The following is a 19685-nucleotide window of genomic DNA, read 5'->3' on the forward strand; positions in this document are numbered from 1 at the left end:
GTCTCTCTTGGATATACATTGTTGTTTCATTAGCAATCATACCACGTTTCCTTTAATATTGCATAAAAAGCGTCATTACATTTCACATTTCAACCTTTATCTAATCTGATGTGAAAATAATAGTAGCACAAAAATGTAGACATCAGTAACTCATAAGGCGAAATACAAAAAAAAAGTGCCCAAGACCCTACATAGAAACTAGACTGAGCAATATATGAACCCATCTAAAAATTGCCATCAATGAGTCATAAAAGTAAGTATTTTACGACCTTGGGAAATGTGGTAGGATTAACAATGTGACATCAAAAGACATTGGGTTATAAGACTGAGGGTGAAATCTCCCCCCATGGTAACCCTCAACAAGTAATGTATACTATAAAATAATTATATAGACCAATCCATCACCTACTCAAACTATTACCTGATAATTATGTTATCTTATACAAGGTATTTTTGCTGATAGACAAAATTATTAATATCACAAACTAAATACCCAGATCTATTTGTTGTAAATGTTATAATCTACCTATGCAATTATTCAGGGTGTGTAAACGTTGATAAAACTTTATCAAAGTAAAATGTACTGCAAAATTCTGAAAGCCCAATACTTCCCGAAAATGAACAGTTATATTGTTACTTATAAAGGATTTAAAAATATATATATATATATATATTCCCAGCATGGGGAGGAAGTTACAAATCAGATCTACTCTAACATTGTTAGGTTGATTTTCTAGGCACTTTATAACATATAGGTACACATATATTATTTCATAAGGGTCATTATTCCTAATGTGTTTCACAGAATTTGTTCCTTGAAGGTGTTCATACATGGAATTGTAATTTACTTATTATCATTAGGAGAAAAGAGTGACCCTAACACTAAAGGGGTCAATTTTCTTCCTGTAATAACACTAATTATTACTTGTCTGACAGGAACAATTACATGGTTATATCAACAGCTGTTTACGACATAATAATGTATTTTTTTGTCTTTTACCTTTTTCCCATCATGGTAGATGAGATTTATGTGTAATTTATGCTAAGTACAGCCTAACTTTTGATTTAATCAGGTATAAATTGCACACTTGGATTATTTCTTATTCACTAACAGGAAAGTTGACTTCCTCTTTTCTGCTTAAATGAATACTTTCACCAAATTTATTATCCTGTTACTTGCCGCAATTAAAGTTTACCACAAATAAATACACAAAAGCACATACTGTGTATAAAACAAAATGCCCCAAGATAATTTACTTCACACTGATTAAAAGGTCCATTAATTTATGTAATAGCAGTCCACTCCCATTGACCACTGCCTTTTACAAATTACACTTTCAAATTTGTAAAACCTCTTTTCTAGAGCCTATAAGTGGTTTATTTAAATGTATATAAAAAATCGTTGAATTCCAGTGGTTAGTAAATATATATAAGTATATATACCTACAATGAAGATTGGTACTCTATGAGATACCAGACTAAGGGGATGAACTGGTGGTTATAATCATTTTGTGGGAAAGCCTGTTCAAACATGTAGCATAAATTTCATTCATATTTTCTTCAACCAGTTACCTTAAACAAATATACATCAAGATACAGGGCCATACCTTAAACTCTATAAGTGTCTGCACAGGTGAACTGTTAAAAGTGACACTGTTATCAATGATTTTTCCTTTTAAAAATATACTACATTATTTATACTTATATATGTCAAGAAATATTTGGATTTATCATCTAATATACATTGTATTGCAATTAAGAAACAAATTTAAAAATTTCTTTTCATTGTGAACTGTTCAGTGTTCATACACGATGTACACTATATATCAGTTTTTCATTAAACACAATTGATGTCAGGTTTGATCTTTTCCTGTATGTTGCAGAACTGCAACAATTATGCATCGTCTTTCTCTTCACTGTTGGATGTACTCCTTACTTGATGTTGAATTATACAACTTTAAAAGCATTATGATGTACATGTTTCCTACATGTCTTTGATTGTGTCCAAACATCATACTGGCATTTGGCCTTGTTGGTTTTGTCAAATAAAAAATTTAATATTTTAATGGACTAAGTAAGTCATGTAAGTAGGGTGATTGAAATGAGAACTCAATCAAAGGGGTTCCAAATTTTTTCAGGTGTGTATGTACTTGGACTTTTAAGAATTTCGAAACCAATGGTACCGGTTTAATTAAATTAAAGTTCAGGTGCTAAAAGTTCTGTACAGGAGAAAATATTTTGAGAGATTGGATTCAGCCTTCTTGCAACTTGGACTAGAACACAACAAGAGTTTAAAGACACAAAATTGTTATAAATTTATATAGCTAGAGATAAAACAAAAAACAAGGCAAGAAAACTGTAAAGATCTGCCAACCAGCTAAGCCTTAGGTTTTTTTTCTTCAGATTTGACCTTACAGGACAGTAGTTGTAACATGTAAATTGATGTATTCCTGTTAACATATTTATTATTTGGTCATTACGGCCTTGACAGTCAAATGACAGTTTATATGGTCACTACTAAAATATATATTTATTAGCAATTGATGTCTATCAATAGATGTCCTTAATACAATACATGAGTACTGATATCATGGATATTAACCCAAGTTTTCAATTAATTAATGCACTGACACATTTAATCACTTTAAAAGGAACTTATCAGATTGAACTGTATTTTCTATCTTTAATCACAATTTACCATTTAAAATCACCTAGAACTTGTAGAGAGAGAATTTGCCATCAGTATAATAAATCAGACATTTTCAACTGTAACAAGCCCGTGTATAAGCTACATTAAGTGTATATATCCTTTGCTTAGTATCTAGCAATAAATTTGAACTTGCCATGCTTCAGTGATTCCCTTCATAATCAATATAACAAACAATTTTCCTACAATTAGGGAGAGGGGGCTGCACCCCCTATATTTGCCTCTGGATTAAAGTGATTTATATAAGGTATGCATAGTTGTATGTTTAAGACATTTGAAAAGCTGCAGATGGCAGCAATAATACATCTCTGACACAGATTTGACTCAGTCTTTAGGTAAGGTTGTGACACACTCATGCATCATCTGGGTAAACAGATGTGGAAATACATAAGGCTGAGATCCAATCATCCTTTACATAACATTTAGATTTAATTTGAATGACACAAAAAAGTGAAGAAAATAAATGTGGCCCAGATTCAATCATTTATGACACACATTACATTGTAAATAATTGAAAAGTAGATAAAAGTCATCATATTGCATAATCAGTGTTACACATTTTCTACATGGATGGAAAGACCGGCTTTATGGTTTTAGCTTAATCCATACTGTTTTCTAGTTGAGTATGAATGTTTAAATATGAACAGTCTGAGGATATTACAAATCTACCTTGCATAAAATTAATTCTATATATTTTGTGATGATTTTCATGTTTTAAATTTGATAGAATCATCACAAAAATATTTTGGCGGCAGTTAAAGAGTTTAAGTACAGTTCATTTTGTCTGCACATTCATTTAGTTGTTCAAAGAATATCTTCTCCAGCAAGCTTCATGCATGTATATTTAGACTAAGTACAGTTTTTGGCAGAATGTTAGAGGAAATGATGTTTAAATAACTGACACAGAACAAAGAACAATGGGAAAATACTTGATTAAACAAGCTGTTTTATTCCCTACATTAACTGTCAGTTTCATTAAACAGTGAGGTTTCTACTGTGAAATGAGATCATAATAACATCCTCCTTCACTTACACTAACTTACACGACTTAATAAGTGGCATGACATCATCTTTTTTTAATAAGCTGCTATTGTACAAAACTTCCCGCTTGATTACAAAAAAGTGAAGTCTTTTCCACTACAACATGCTTGTAAAAGTTGGACTTTATTATTTAACAAGATGTCCAACACTACTTCAATGGCTGACAAAATTGTACTTTAAACGGACTATACCAACTTGTAATCTATCAAATTCACTAGAAACCTTTTGCAAACAATAGAGATGTTATGCACATTCCTGACATCATCTTTGCATAACAGGATTAAGGAATGGGGTTAATAAAATAACAATGACTTAGTCTTCACGCTTAACCACAAGTCCAATGGCCATGGCTTGTAAAATTGCTTTCTGGCTTGTAAAATTGAGCTTCGGGCTTTTGGATTCAGAAGTTTATCATAAGACTGCTGAGACTACATAATGTCTTACACAGTTGGCAAATATATACACGATATACAAAATCATCTCAAAATTGTAATATTATCTTTTTTATCTTTACAAATAGACCCATTGGTTAAAAACACATACATTGTGTACATGTATAAAGTTGTCACCAAATGTTCAATCATTCTTAGAAAACCTTTTGATTTGATGGCTCTGTGAGGTCTTATAGTCAGGATAACTCTATCGTAACTTTTTATGATATGACTGGATAAAAAATTGTACAAAATATCCAGTTAATTGATTTAGACATGACAGAAAGAGCTGTAAACTAGAATATCTGCCCTCTATGGCAAGGGTATAAAATATTAAATATAATGAACAATGGTTCGCTATCATTTCATGTGTTACTTATTTTGATCAGAGGTACTTGGGGACACCCCTTTTCCAAATTCTGATATTTTGTACTTTTTTATGTATCATACATGTACATGTATGAAAATAGGTATATTACTCAATTATCAATTTTTACTAAATTTACTATCCATAGCAGTCATTTATATTTTTGCTTCATCATAAAACTCTTGGACACTATAATATTTGCCTGGGCCACTTGAGTACATTTTTTATTTAAATAACCATCCCTGGTTCATGTAATGTGGTTAAGTTTTTGATGCATTGGCCAGTTCAGCTTTTGTTCTTTCATAATGTATTGTTCTTCAACCAAAAATATGCTGCTTAAACATGTTAAGTTCAAATGCATGTGTCATACAAACAAGTTAAAAAACAACTGTCTGACAATGTAATTACAACCTTTAACATATGGTGCTTTGCAGTAAAACCTTTAGAATTAACATAAACTAGTAATGTGTTGATATTTTGCAAAACTGATAACTCCAAAGATGTATAAAAATTTGCATATACATGCATGCATGTACAGTACAAAATTGATTGAAAACATTGGGATCTAGAAAGGCCACAAGATAGATGCCAAATCAATATATGGGTTATATTGTGATACATGTACATACAAACCAGTAAATCATTCCTTCAAGATAAATATCAGGCTGAAAAATTGTATCTTCCGAATCCAATGAAGAAATGTGTTGCCTTTATACAATGTAGGTCACAGAATGATTTAAGCACAAATGGTGAGGGCTATATTTGATAATTGGAAACCCCATGTTATAAAAAATAATAAGTGCAATTAATAAAGATTTTTTTCAATGACTTGTGTACAAAAATGTATTTACAGATATACATTGTACATGTGTAGCTAAATTCTCAATTTTGAAAGTCCTTGTTTTGATACCAGTAACATGAATAATCACAGATCAGAACAGACAATAAAATAGCACATGTAATATTTAGTCGTATTGCTTAAATGCATGTTAGTTTTCCAAACAAAGTCAGTAACACATACGGAGGACTTCTACTTTGTATCTGGATGACTATAATTTACATGTACATAAATAAACAATCTGTTACTTACTGCTTTTGGCATTTTGTCTGTTTTGTTTTATATAAAGTAACTACACACAAATAAAATCTGTAAATCCCTATCTGGGAGCGTTAAAAACTCCTGCTACTCCTAAAAATATAAATAAAAATAAAATAAAAAGTAATGGGGATGAGGTACATTAACTGAAAATATCTAACAGTAAAAAATATCACAATTATCTAAATTCATGGGGAAAAAATACAGACAATAAATTTTAGTGTAAAATTGATTTTTTATTTCAACGAATTTAATATTAATTTAATGTCAACATGAAAAGCAAGCAGTCAGGAGCCTGTTATTCATTTGATGTTGTTTTTGCTTGTTTAAACCTATTTGTTTTTTTATCATTTTATAGTACATTATTTAGGTCTTGAGGTTTTTTTTACATCTGTGTTTTTTAGCGGACTATGCTGTATGGGCTTTGCTCATTGTTGAAGGCCATACAGTTACCAAAAACTTTTAATTTTTGTATCATATGGTCTCTGAAGAGTTGTCTCATTGGCAATCATACCGCATCTCCTTTTTACACAATGTTATATACATTTGTAGCAATTGCTCATTTATACTTTTTAAGGCATTAGGCAGTATACCTATTTCTTGGTATTTTTTTTAAGTAGAGACAATGCCAATACAAACTAGAACAAGAGGTTGTCAAATTACATACATTTACATAATGTAGAAAGCTTAAGCCTGATGTTTCTTACTTTTATTTCATTATTTGAGTCACTAATAAAGAAGCTAGTAACTCTCAGTGACAAAAATGAAAATCATCAAGACCAATCTGGACTTCCATTTAGTCCATGAGAACTAACAAAATCAAATTTGAAAGCAAGTGGGAACATTTACAAGTAATTGCATGGATATTTTCAATAAAAAATTTGCTCTAAAGTTCCATATTGTAAGTTTTAAATAACTTTTGCCATCCAGACATGCCAGATGTAGAGCAGAAATAAACAAGAATATGTCCAAAGTACATGGATGCCCCACTTGCACTATCATTTTCTATGTTCAGTGGACTGTAAAACTGGGATAAAAACTCTAATTTGGCATTAAAATGAGAAAGATCATATCATAGGGAACATGTGTACTAAGTTTCAAGTGTATTGGACTTCAACTTCATCAAAAACTACCTTAACAAACTTTTACCTGAAGCGGGACAAACGAACGAACAGACTGATGAACAAACAAACCAACAGGCCAGAATACATAATGCCCCTCTTCCATTGAAGGTGGGGCATAATAAATGTGAAACATAAAATCCCATTTACCAATTCATCAAGAACCATAACTCCACAACAAATTAATATGAAAAGCAATATCAAAATGATGTACATTGAAATTAGGTCAAGCACACATGGAAAGGTACACATGTAGATACTAGCCTACTGTTACACTTTTAAACTATGTTTATGCACTATTTAATCTGACCTTGAATATCATCGCATTTTTATATTTATGTTTTAAGAAATATAGAGCAGACATAATTTACATTTGTACGTCACACAATGAATACAATTTGTTGATTCAAGTGTCCTTTCCACATGTTCCAAAATATCAACATCCATATGCAATAATTATATTTGTTGAAAATTAAGATGAGCAGAATGGATTGGGCAATATTATTCTGGTTGATAATAGGGCTACAGGGCCAGTCAAGGGTACATGTAATTTTAATCTGTTTTGGTTATACACACCCAAAATGATATGAATTTCAAATGTTGAACCTGGGCGGATAACACATTAACGTTTTGGGCAGGTCTTATTGTTCAACTGTTAAAGTACCAATTTAATAAGTCGACCTAAGTACAAGAGTTGGTAGGGTCAGTCCAGCAAATGTTCTTGAGTCAGACCAAATGACCAGCAAAAAAAACCTACTAAAACTTAAGGAACCAGCAAAATTTGAATCTAACAGGCATGACAGGTACTTATTTAAATTTTGTAAAATCTGATGTTCAATGCAGAAAAGAACTTTGTCAGGTAAATATCCAGGTCTATTTGTTAAGTTCAATAGTTATGATAGTGGCAACCTTGGTCATGTCAGTCTTCACAATGAACTATTAGGCCCAGAGCTCAATTTTTGAAAATATTTAGTTAGATTCTGTTGGCCTGTAGATATGATTTTTAAAAGCCTGAGGGCAATTTTACTAGCTTGGGCAGCCACTCAGCGTGAAGACTGTCATAGATATAGGAAGATGTGGTGTGAGTGCTTATGTTGGTTAGTGACTAATATTAAACTGGCATGATTTTAAGTTGCTGGTTTGACCCCTCTGATTTCCTCAGTATTCCAAGGTATAAATAAACCTGAGCCTGGGGTATTTACACACCCAGCTGGGTCTGCACTTGAATTGCTGACCAAACAGATCCATCTATACTTTAGCTAACAAGAAAGCAACATGAACAGGAAACATGAACAAATCCAGTACATTTGAAAACTGTAGAAGGCACATGTTTGAGTTGCAGTAGGTTGTAAGAATGTATCGCATATACATGTACTTAATTGGGCTTGATACAGAGGATCAATTTGGAAAATCACAACTCTCATAATCCCCAAAAGGGATTACATCCTAAACAGTACACCATGTACGTAATATTACAAGTGTTTAAATTAAAAACCCAATTTTGCACTTGTTGATAATACGACTATGTAATCATACTGTTAAGTTTCATGCAATAGCTACATGGACGTTGTATATACCTTCCTCATGCCTTTGGAATTCACCTGTTACTGTTAGTTTGACAGGTGTAAATGTTGGCTGACCATCCGTTATTCTATTTATCATAGAATTATTGGAGTGATTTGTGTGAATTTCACTCACAATTTAAATAAAACTTTATAATGCAAATATGAAGACAATTTGCGTTAGTCCTTCAATTAAACATTCCGGTGTCGTTTGAATTTGTATGTGGACACCGCCCAGGAAAACTATAAAGTTGTTTTTGTCAACTGTCATTACGCTAAAAACTTGTTGACAGTAATGCAATTCATTTTATTTCTTACATATATGGATAAAGCAACATTATACAGTGACATTTCGTCTCATAAACTTACCCTTAGAAAACCTACAACAATACTATCCACTTAACCAATATTGAACTCATTCACTGCTATTCGACCGGTTTATCAAAATGGCCGCCAGGGTGTGACACGAGATATTGCTAAATTACTCATACCGCCCTCTAAGAACAATTCCTTCGGATTTCTCGCGACTGTTCCACCTAATTTATTATCGGACTTTTCCCTAAATGGTTGTGTTACAAGGCCAAGTATATTAAAATAATGTTTCACATAAATACAACAGCATACTATATATTGAAACTACGATGATCATACTAAGTTATTACAATAGTCCCAGATTGAAAGTATAAAAGAGGAATATCAAACTTAGAGGTCATAAATTGTAAAAGAATGCAGTCAGATATATTTCAGTGATTTAGTGAGATAGAAATAAAATATTTATATTACAAAAATTCAAATGAAACTTAGCTGAAATCAGTAAGTTTAGGCTGATGGGTTTAAAGGCCAAAAAAATTACTATTTACAATTGGTACTCCTGGTTCAGTGCCACTATTAATGCTATTGAATATTTCACTTAAAATGACTGTGAATTATTCGCGGTAAGACTAACTAGGACTATCATACTAACTAGTATAACAAATATATACAAAAATATGGAATACATCTATATGTTAAACTATATTTATAAATACATAAATTTGAAAAAGTATACCAGGCATGCGATGGAAAGTAAACATCAGTATGTTGATGGTTTTCTGAAACTAAAGAAGAAGAAGAAGAAGAAGAAGTACAGTTAAGCAGGACCTCTCAGTCACATAGACCATAAATTTCAAAGTCCAAACTGGCTATATATCAGGAGTATGTTTGGATAACACAAGGATTTGTATAGTAACTTAGACTATACAAATCCTTGGCCAACAAACATTATGATTAATCATCAAGAAAAAAATATCGGAAATTAAGCAAAAAAATACTTTAGATAGTCATACAATTCATTCAGTGGCAAGTGTGTATGTGTGTGTGTTGGGGAAGGAAGCGTCAGGCACTGGCGAATCTAGAAATATTCATAAGTGGGGGCCATCTGACTGCCTAAGAGGGGGCCCGCTCCAGTGATTCCCTATATAAGCAACCAAATTTTGTCCCACTGAAAAGGGGAAGCCAGGACCCCCTGCCCCCTACATACGCCACTGTCAGGCAAACGAGCGAGACAGATGTAATTTTTCATGTTAAAAAAATATTATATAGAGGCGCGGATTTAAAGGGGTTTCTATGCACCCCCTTTTGTGGAAAAAATGGTAGATTTTTTTTAGGATATCAGTGATACTGAAACATGACCGGAGTCCGTAAGTGCCCCTCCCTTTTAAGAAAATTCTTCTATCTGCAACTGATATATAGAATCAAACATTACATTTACGAACGCATGTTGTGTTGCGTTTCTTCTTACCCGCATTTTCATGGACCAAGTACGGACATGTTCAGTTCTTCGTTTAATGATTATTTTTCTTTATCTTTTTATCATGGTTAATTTTAAACTTTCAAAAATTATCCTGTGAAGCAAAAATGTTCTGCTTCACCGGGATAAGAAAAGAAAAAGTTAACGCTAATGTACGTGCACTATTGGCGATACTAACTGTCCATACTGTACGTAACTGCAATATATTGGCCTTGATAACCTTAAAGGTCACGTTTGAGAGAAATTACTACTGGTCAATTTTAATCTAAATATTACAAGTTTATATTATTAACACAGAAGACGACCTAGTCATGATTTAATAAATAAAAGATAAATATGTAATTCATATCGAAGTTACCAGGCAAAACGGAGGCGTGGTCACAGGTAAAGTAAGAATGTGTAGACATTATATCAAAATTGGTCCCACGTATTAGGGCATGTATAGGTTTGCATACTTGTGGTGTGTTATACAGTATTGTTTTGTTTTTAACCGGATAAATAATATACATACAAGAATTGCTTACTTCACTTACATGAAATCCTAGTCAGTTCATTATCACTTTCAACATAATACCTAGATGTATGTCATTATAAACATATCGAGATTAGCTTCTCAAATGCGATGCTCGATGCATGATGGCTTAATAAGTATATATATTTTAAACTGCATGCACTTGTTGACGATATTTCATTTATTCTTTTATATCAACCTTTATGATAAATATATATGTTGACGTCAATTAATTTTGAAATTGAATTATTTAAAAGAACTGATAAAAGGCTTCTCTTTTAGAGGACCTGGGTTGTTACTGTAAGCGATAAATTTGTCCTAGTATAAAATGTCCATGGTTACAAATTTTACTAGTAAATATAGTCTGATGTTAGTAAATTTTGTCCCCAGACTAATTTATCTAGGAATTTAAGTCCATGTCATTAATAATCCTAGGTAAAAATGTCCATGTCCTTTTTTTTTTAAATCTGAAACATATAATTCATTTACCTAATTGAACATTTTTTTAAGAGTTATTATTTTTAATAAAATGTTAGTAACCAGACTAACTTTCCTAGGAAATCATGTCCGAGGTATTAATATTAATAGGGCAAAACGTCCATGATTTTTATAATTTGAATTAAAGGTTATTTTTAACCAAATAGACTTTTTCCAGTTCCTTTCATGTTTGATTTTGTTAAAGAGTTATGTAATAATATATGGAAAAAATATGTACCCATACAAGTTTTCCTAGGAAATCATGTCCATGTTATAATTATTCCTAGATAAAAACATCCATATCATTTAATTTCAAAGGTATTTACATAAATGATTTTAATATTGTTTTAGAGTTATGTATTAATATTTTTTAAACGTATGTCCCCAGACTAATTTTCCTAGGAAATCATGTTAATGTCGTTATATGTATATAAATTTGCAGCTGATAATTAAAATGCATTTTGTTAAAAGTTGTATTTTTTCATAGTTAATCTATTGCATTGTATTTATCCATTTATCCGGTAAAAAGTGTTCATTTTCTTTTGCTTCCAGAATGTAATTTCCTAACAGACATTTTTTTCTAGGTAAACAAGTCCATGATCATAATTTTTCTAGAAAAACATGTATTAGGACAAATTTTCCTAGGAAAATAAATGCCAGACTTATTTTACTAGCTATGGACTTATTTTCCTAGGAGAATTTGTCCTAGGGCTTATTTTCCTAGTAAAATTATGGCCATGGACTTGATTACCTAGGGAAAAATGTCCGGCGGACAAATTTTCCTACCGGACCAACTTTACTGTTACATTACCTCCTTTTTTTGACTCGTCTTGCTCAAACTGTAGTTTTATTGTCGTGTTTTGATAAAAAAAAAAAATGTTGTCTATTCACTTTTTCTATTTTGGAAATACATGGTGTAGTGATAATTTTTCTTCACTGATGATTTTTCTTATGTTTTTTTGTTCAACTCTTTCTTCACTGATGATTTTTCTTATGTTTTTTTGTTCAAATCTTTCTCCGTTTTTACAAATACTATACTTAACCTTTGAATCACAAGTCGTATACACTGTCCGATCAATTTATAACCAGATAAAATCTATTGAATTCCAATGAAAGCGTTACAATAGAAATAAGCATTTAAAAATTGTCGGATTTTTCTTTTATTCATGAATTATGAGTAAAATATGATTGATACTACAGATAGTATAGGACAACCTGTTGCATACCTAACGGTTTTTATCGTATAGTTACAATATGAAAGCACACCTTTTGTATGATTCATGTCAAAGGGAGATACGACATTAATCTACAATTTTCGGTCAAAGGATATTGTACTTTCGATTTTTGATACATTTATAGCGTAATCAATGGTCGTACACACGCCCTTTATTACATAATACATGTACACCCACGTTTACCGTTCTAAAATGGAAATGCTATATAAGAGTTGAACATTATATATCAGTAGACACTGTCTCTGAAATACATATCACTGAATATTATTTGTAAGGTGTTTCTCTTTTACAAAACTTACGATACGAGTGGTGTCCGATTTATTAAACTCTCAGACAAAACTGTCTTCATAGTCATGAATTTTGGATTTATTCGATGTTTAAATACTTTAGGGGATCGAGGACAAATCGAACTTACTGTCTTGTTCAAATATGCACTACATACACTGAAATTTTAATCGAGACTTTGTTTCTTGTACACAAATACGTTTGTAGGTCACATTTTATTCATATTGAATTCCATTTGATCGTATAACAGTAAACCTGTCAATAAATAATTCAGTATCCATGTATGATCATAGATCATGTACATACATATATATGAGTAAAAAATAACTATGTACCGTATAATGTATTCATACTTGTATATCATATAGGTCTAGACCAAGCGTATCACAGTTTTATTGGTATTTGTTTCGAAAGTTTGATGAGTGATCATTAAATGCAAAGATAGTAAAAAGGGACATCAATAACAATGCAACATAATTAAAATATGGTTCTTTAATTTAGTCATATATATACTCCTATATATATATAAACTAACGCACAAGAGTTAATATAGATCTGGATCAGAATTTTTACCAGATTGATAACAGTAGACATTGCAAGATCCTTTAAAAGAGGGACGAAAGATACCAAAGGGACAGTCAAACTCATAAATCTAAAACAATGTAGCTAAAATCGAAACAGAAACATGTGACAATTTGCATCAATCCTATGTAGAATGACAAAAAGAAAAACACAAACGTCAAAATCTATTATAAAAACACATGATGGAAGATTACTGCTTCCATCTCATTTTTGAATTTTCAATATAACACACTCATTCAGTAAACATGACTCCTTTTCGTGTCTATCAGTTAGTCCATGAGGTACGTCTAGCCATGCTCAGTGATGTAAGATATCTTTACCATATGCTTGTAAAAAATATCGAAACAAGAATGTATCCAAAGTACACGGATGCCCCACTCGCACTATCATTTTCCATGTTCAATGGACCGTAAAATTGGGTAAAAAAAATCTAATTTGGCATTAAAATTAGAATGATTATACCATAGGGAACATCTAAACTAAGTTTCAGATTGAATGGACTCCAACTTCATCAAAAACTACCTTGACTGACCAAAAAGTAACTTTAACCTGAAACTGGCACTTTCATTTTCTATGTTCAGTGAACCGTGAGATTGGGGGTCAAAAGTCTGATTTTGCTTTAAAATTAGAAAGATCATATCATAAGCAACATGTGTACTAAGTTTCAAGTTGATTGTACTTCAGCTTCATTAAAAACTACCTTATCCAAAAACTTTAACCTGAAGCGGGACTGACGGACGGACGGATGAACGAACGGAGAGACGGACACACAGACCAGAAAATATAATGCCCCTCTACTATCGTAGGTGGGGCATACAAAAAGCTATCGTTATCAATTAAGACCACCCCTACCAAAAGACATAAGAAAATGTGACACGAGTGCCAATGAGACAACTATCCATCCAAGTCACAATTTGTAAAAAAATAAACCATTATAGGTCAAAGTACGGCCTTCAACACGGAACCTTGGCTCCCACCAAATAACAAATCATCAAAGGGTCACCGGCAAAAATGACTAGTGTCAACCCAAACAGGAAAACTAATGGTCTTATCTATATATATAAAAGAGAAAAACACATCAACTTGAGACAATCACTGAACGACTGGTTTCTGACTTAGGACAGGTTCAAACACATGCATCGGGTTTAAACGTTTTAACAGGAATCAACCTTCATCCTAACAAGACACAGTAGTATTATATTACTACATAGAAAGACACACTATACAATATCAATTGAAATTGGCCTACTCGGCAGTCAATGATCTATGACACAATATAAATACCATATGTAAAATAAGGTCAAAAAGATAACTATTGCCTAGCTGGGACCAAATGGCGTTTTAAAAATAAAATAACGTAGTTACGTACACAGGTAACTTTAAATATAACAATAAAGTGTCCAAAGTAGACGTATGCCCCACTCGCACTTTCATATTCCATGTTCAATGGACCGTGAAATTGGGTAAAAAGTCTAATTTGGCTTTAAAATTAAAAAAAAATCGACATATCATAAGCATCAAGTGTACTAAGTTTCAAGTCGATTGGACTTCATCTTCCTCAAAAACTACCTTGACCAAAAACTTTAACCTGAAACTCCCACTTTCATTTTCTATGTTCAGTGGACCGTGAAATTGGAGTCAAAAGTCTTATTTGGCTGTAAAATTAGAAAGATCATATCATAAGCATCAAGTGTATTAAGTTTCAAATCAATTGGACATCAGCTTCCTCAAAAACTACCTTGACCAAAAACTTTAACCTGAAACTTCCACTTTCATTTTCTATGTTCAGTGGACCGTGAAATTGGAGTCAAAAGTCTAATTTAGCTTTAAAATTAGAAAGATCATATCATAAGCATTAAGTATACTAAGTTTCAAGTCGATTGGACTTCAGCTCCATCAAAAACTACCTTGACCAAAAAAGCACGCATGGGCGAACGAACGGACGGTACGACGAACGGTATAACGAACAAACGGACGAACGCAGGTGGGGTATAATAATTTTGTTGTTAGGAGCACAAAAATATTTCTTACAAAATAATTTCGTTATTCATCATGAGTTCTAGAACATAAGTGATCATTAATCGTAATACTCAAACATGTATAAAAGCTAGGACATTAAGAGATAGCGAGACGACACAAACACAAGAGAACAGTGGATAATAAAAACGCATTACAAATTGTGTCACCATGTCAAATCAACACGAAAGTGCGAATCGAGAGAACTCGCAGTTACTGAAAGCTAGTTAAAGCCCAAAACAATAAAAAAACACAAAAAAAACAAAAACAAAAAAAACAAGCGTGCACACATTGAAATTTCTCACCTTCTTTTCTAACCATAGATATTATGTTGATAGACCTGAATATAAAACGTTACTACAACTATCCGTGCCATAAACTTAACATGATTCAACTTGAAAATGATACCAATGTCAGATAAACCAAACGAGAAATACGTGAACACTTTATAATCATTCAATAGTACACGAAATATAGTTGACATATTGCTTATAGTTTCTAAGGAAAAACTTAACCATGAAAACAAAACATTGACCAATGAACCATGAAAATGAGATCAAAGTCAGATGAACCATGCCAGGCAGACCGATGATGTACACCCTGCAATCAATATATGCCTGAAAAATTTAGTTACCCTACTGCTTAAAGTATCTAAAAAAAACCTAAACATTGAAAAATGAACCATAAAATGAGGTCCAGAGGCGAAATTAGGGGGGGGGGGGGTCCCCCCCCCCTTTTTGGGAAAAAAAAATGGTTGCTTATATAGGGAATCAATGAAGCGTGACTGGAGCGGGCCCCCTCTTAGGTCAGTCAGTGAGCCCCCACTTATGTAAATTTCTGGATCCGCCACTGAGATCAAAGTCAGATGATACCTGCCAGACATGCAGACATATACTAGTATATAGCTTACAATACTTTCATACAACACATATAGATGACCCATCGCTTGTAGTTTAAGAAAAACAGACAAAAACATGAAACCTTCCATACACCTAATGTACTGGTCCTATGGCTTATAGTATGTGAGATATGAACTACTGTGAAAAAGGGAAAAAATGCCTGACGGGTATAAAGACCGTGCAAGGTACGTACATACGAAATGTAGTTATACTATTACTCGTAATAAGAGAGAATTTAACATTACAAAAAATCTTAACTTTTTTATAAGTAGTCACTGATCCATGAAAATAAGGTCAAAAATATGTGACAGACGAAAAAATTCGTAACATAAGACATCTATACACAAAGTATGAAGCATCCAGGACGAGGTCTTCCACTTTCTAAAATATAAAGTTTTTTTTAGAATTACGTAAGCCAACACCGCCGCCAGATCACTATCCTTATGTCGAGCTTTCTGTGACAAAATTCCGACTTATAGTGTTTAAACGCAATGGACAGTCAAAGAAGACATGGCATCTACTTTGGATACTTAAGTAACTGTAAATTTCAATGTCTATTATGTTATCATGATGCAAACAGGAGTGGCAGTATACGCAACCATGTCATTTTGCCCCAGAAAATAAATGTATAAGGTCTCATAGGTTAAGGCCAAACTATGAATATAAAACTGGCAACCCTGACTCATAATCTTATATATGCAGTTATTGTGACACTTACTTAGCCATTTCAATATTAAAAAAACAACCTCAGGAATCTTTCTTCCCAGTGATCGCTTACAAGTGGTGAATTTTTATAAGTGAATATGAATGTTGAGATGTTTGTAAATCATCTAAACAATAATAATTATACTAAAGGACTATCTAATCACAAATCACTGAATTAGTGGTCGAGATCAGTAGCAGTTCATTTTATAGAAAGAAGAAAGAGGTACAATTTGTAATCGGTTTTCGTTTCATTGAAAATTGGATTATTTTATACTTGACGAAAAGTAATCACTAATTTACAATCCTTTTTAACAGAGTGTGTCGTTTGTTATTTGGACACTTTAACTGTCTGTTGTGACGGAATAAAGTAATGAAAGTGGCAATATAACGGTGTAGATCAATAACTCGATTCAATGCTATAAGTGAAGATTGAAATATTAAGTAGGATCGCATATATACTGTACATGTCTAAAGTGCTATAGCTATAGGTGTAAAATCACCATAGCGGTGGCATGCTATAGCTAAATATTAAGTAGGATCGCATATATACTGTACACGTCTAAAGTGCTATAGCTATAGTTGCTAACTCACCATAGCGTGGCATGCTATAGTTATAGGTGTAAATTCACCATAGCGATGGCATACTATAGCTATAGGTATAAACTCACCATAGCGGTGGCATACTATAGCTATAGGTGTAAACTTACCATAGCGGTGGCATACTATAGCTATAGGTATAAACTCACCATAACGGTGTCATGCTATAGGCTAGCTATAGGTGTAAATTCACCATAGCGGTGGCATCCTTAGGGACATCTTACCTACCATGGAAGAACAGAGTTCTGCACAATGATAAATTTGAAGAAAAGACGATGTGTGAAGAGTCTGACTCTGTTTTATTATACTGTTTCTTCCAAGATGGGAAGAAGAAAACAAATATTGTAGTTCCAAGTTCCACGTATAATAGGGTTAACGACAAAGAAGGCACTAGTTTCAGCCTTAAAACGCTCAACCTTCTTAAGATGGTCCGTGTCTTTTGACTCATCATATTGCCTGTACATTTCACAACTTAATTCTACGGTTTGATTACTAGAATGTGTTCTAACGATGACTGTACAGTGACAAAAGGAACAAACTTTTAAATAAAACTGAATATATACATGAACACCACGACGGGTGCCCATTGTGGAGCAGGATCACCCCCAGTTTTTGGTGGGGTTTGTTTTGCTTGGTCTTTAGTTTTCTATTTCATGCCTTGTGTACTCTTATTTGTCTCTTTGATTTCATGTTTAGCCATGGATTTGTTGGTTTATTTTCGATCTATGAGTTTGACTGTCCCTCTGGTATCTTTCGCCCCTCTTCCTTTACAAAATTGTACCTTCGTTGTTATTTTGAATAACTAATCGGCAAATTTGATACAAGACAAAATTTCATATTTTATCTAGGAAAGGTAGCCCTTAAAGTAATGAATAGCACAGAACCAGTACAGGGGCACATGTTTTATTTTTTTATGCAATGTTTTTTTTTTATAATTTGGTTGGTCATGATGTGCCAAAGTGTATATGTTCCGGCTAACAGAAGTTCGGAAGTGATTATCATAAAGCTTCTGCTTAAAGTTTCATAAAACTCGATGAAGGTTTGACAAACGTTGTTGGTGTCTGAAGAACTTTGACTGTGATATCATTTCTTAATGCTAACTGTGTCCATTAGCAGTAAAATACGGAAAAATGGAAAGCAGCCATGGTATTTTCAAAAACTAAATTTTGATACCGATCTTTATTGTAAAAAAACTTCTGTCCAAGTTTCATAGAACTATTAAATGAAGGTTCGACAAAGATAATCATCTCAAGTCTGGCCCTATATACGTTGACGACGCTGACGACGGATCGATGAAGGATCGCTGTCTCGCAGGCCCGATACAAATGATGTATTTAAACTGAAGCAAGGTTCTTACATCTTCCAACAACAATTGCCTTTTAAACATGGAATATTAATTATTTCTTTTAGCTTGATAGTTTCAAATACTTGCTTACATTTCACAAAATCTGATTTCAACCGATTGAGAGTCGCGATGATTTCTGATTTTTTTTTGTTTTATCGAGCGCCCAGTTTCAACCAAAAAGTGGAAGGCTTGATACTAGCTAGTATAGTATTTCACTGTAGAAGTAGGCACATTTGACCCTAGTTTCAAAAATTGAATCAAATATGTGCAGTCTTATTTTTATGTCCGATTTATAGTACAGTAACCATCATGTTGGTAGGTTCATTGCGCAGGTTTTGTCGTATTATACTTTTTCAACTTTCGGTCTCGATAGACAAAGGAATTATCATTTTCTATGTTCAATGAACTGTGAAATTGTGGTAAAAACTCTAATTTGGCATTAACATTAGAAATATCATATCATAGGCCGGGAACATGTTTACTAAGTTTCAAGTGGATTGGACTTTAACTTCATCAAAAACTACCTTGACCAAAAACTTTAATCTGAAGCGGGACGAAAGGGCCTACAGACCAGAAAACATACTATCGTAGGTGGGGCATAAAAAGAATTGATCACAAAAAAATAATAACTAATGAACCACAAAATGGAGGTCAAGGTTAGATGAACGCCGCCAGATAGACATGTGTAGAGTTGTCTTATTGGCTATCACACCACATCTTTTTTTATTTGTACACCTTGCCATAGCTGAACTATTACTACCATTATATTAGAAACTACCAAGCATACAACGGACTTTTCACATTGACCAATCAACCACGAAAATGAGATCAAGGTCATTTACATGCCAGGCAGACATGTACAACCTAAAATAGTTCCATACACCAACTGTAGTTGACCTATTGCTTATAGCATTGGATT

General features: G+C 32.8%; 1 protein-coding gene across 2 annotated transcripts in view; it reads right to left on the reverse strand.

The window, feature by feature from the left end:
* The window catches only part of LOC134687548 (radixin-like), a 28322-nt gene extending 19480 nt beyond the window's left edge, over nucleotides 1–8842 (reverse strand). For both annotated transcript variants that reach the window (XM_063547929.1, XM_063547928.1), the window contains exons 1-2: nucleotides 8695–8842; nucleotides 5637–5735 (exon numbers count right to left, since the gene is read on the reverse strand). In XM_063547929.1, the coding sequence (XP_063403999.1) occupies nucleotides 5637–5648 (12 nt within the window). In that variant the 5' untranslated portion in view covers nucleotides 5649–5735; nucleotides 8695–8842. The remainder of the gene's footprint in view (nucleotides 1–5636; nucleotides 5736–8694) is intronic.
* Nucleotides 8843–19685: the final 10843 nt, after the last annotated feature.

This window comes from Mytilus trossulus, chromosome 10 (assembly GCF_036588685.1).
Source record: "Mytilus trossulus isolate FHL-02 chromosome 10, PNRI_Mtr1.1.1.hap1, whole genome shotgun sequence".
Taxonomy (NCBI): Eukaryota; Metazoa; Mollusca; class Bivalvia; order Mytilida; family Mytilidae; genus Mytilus; species Mytilus trossulus.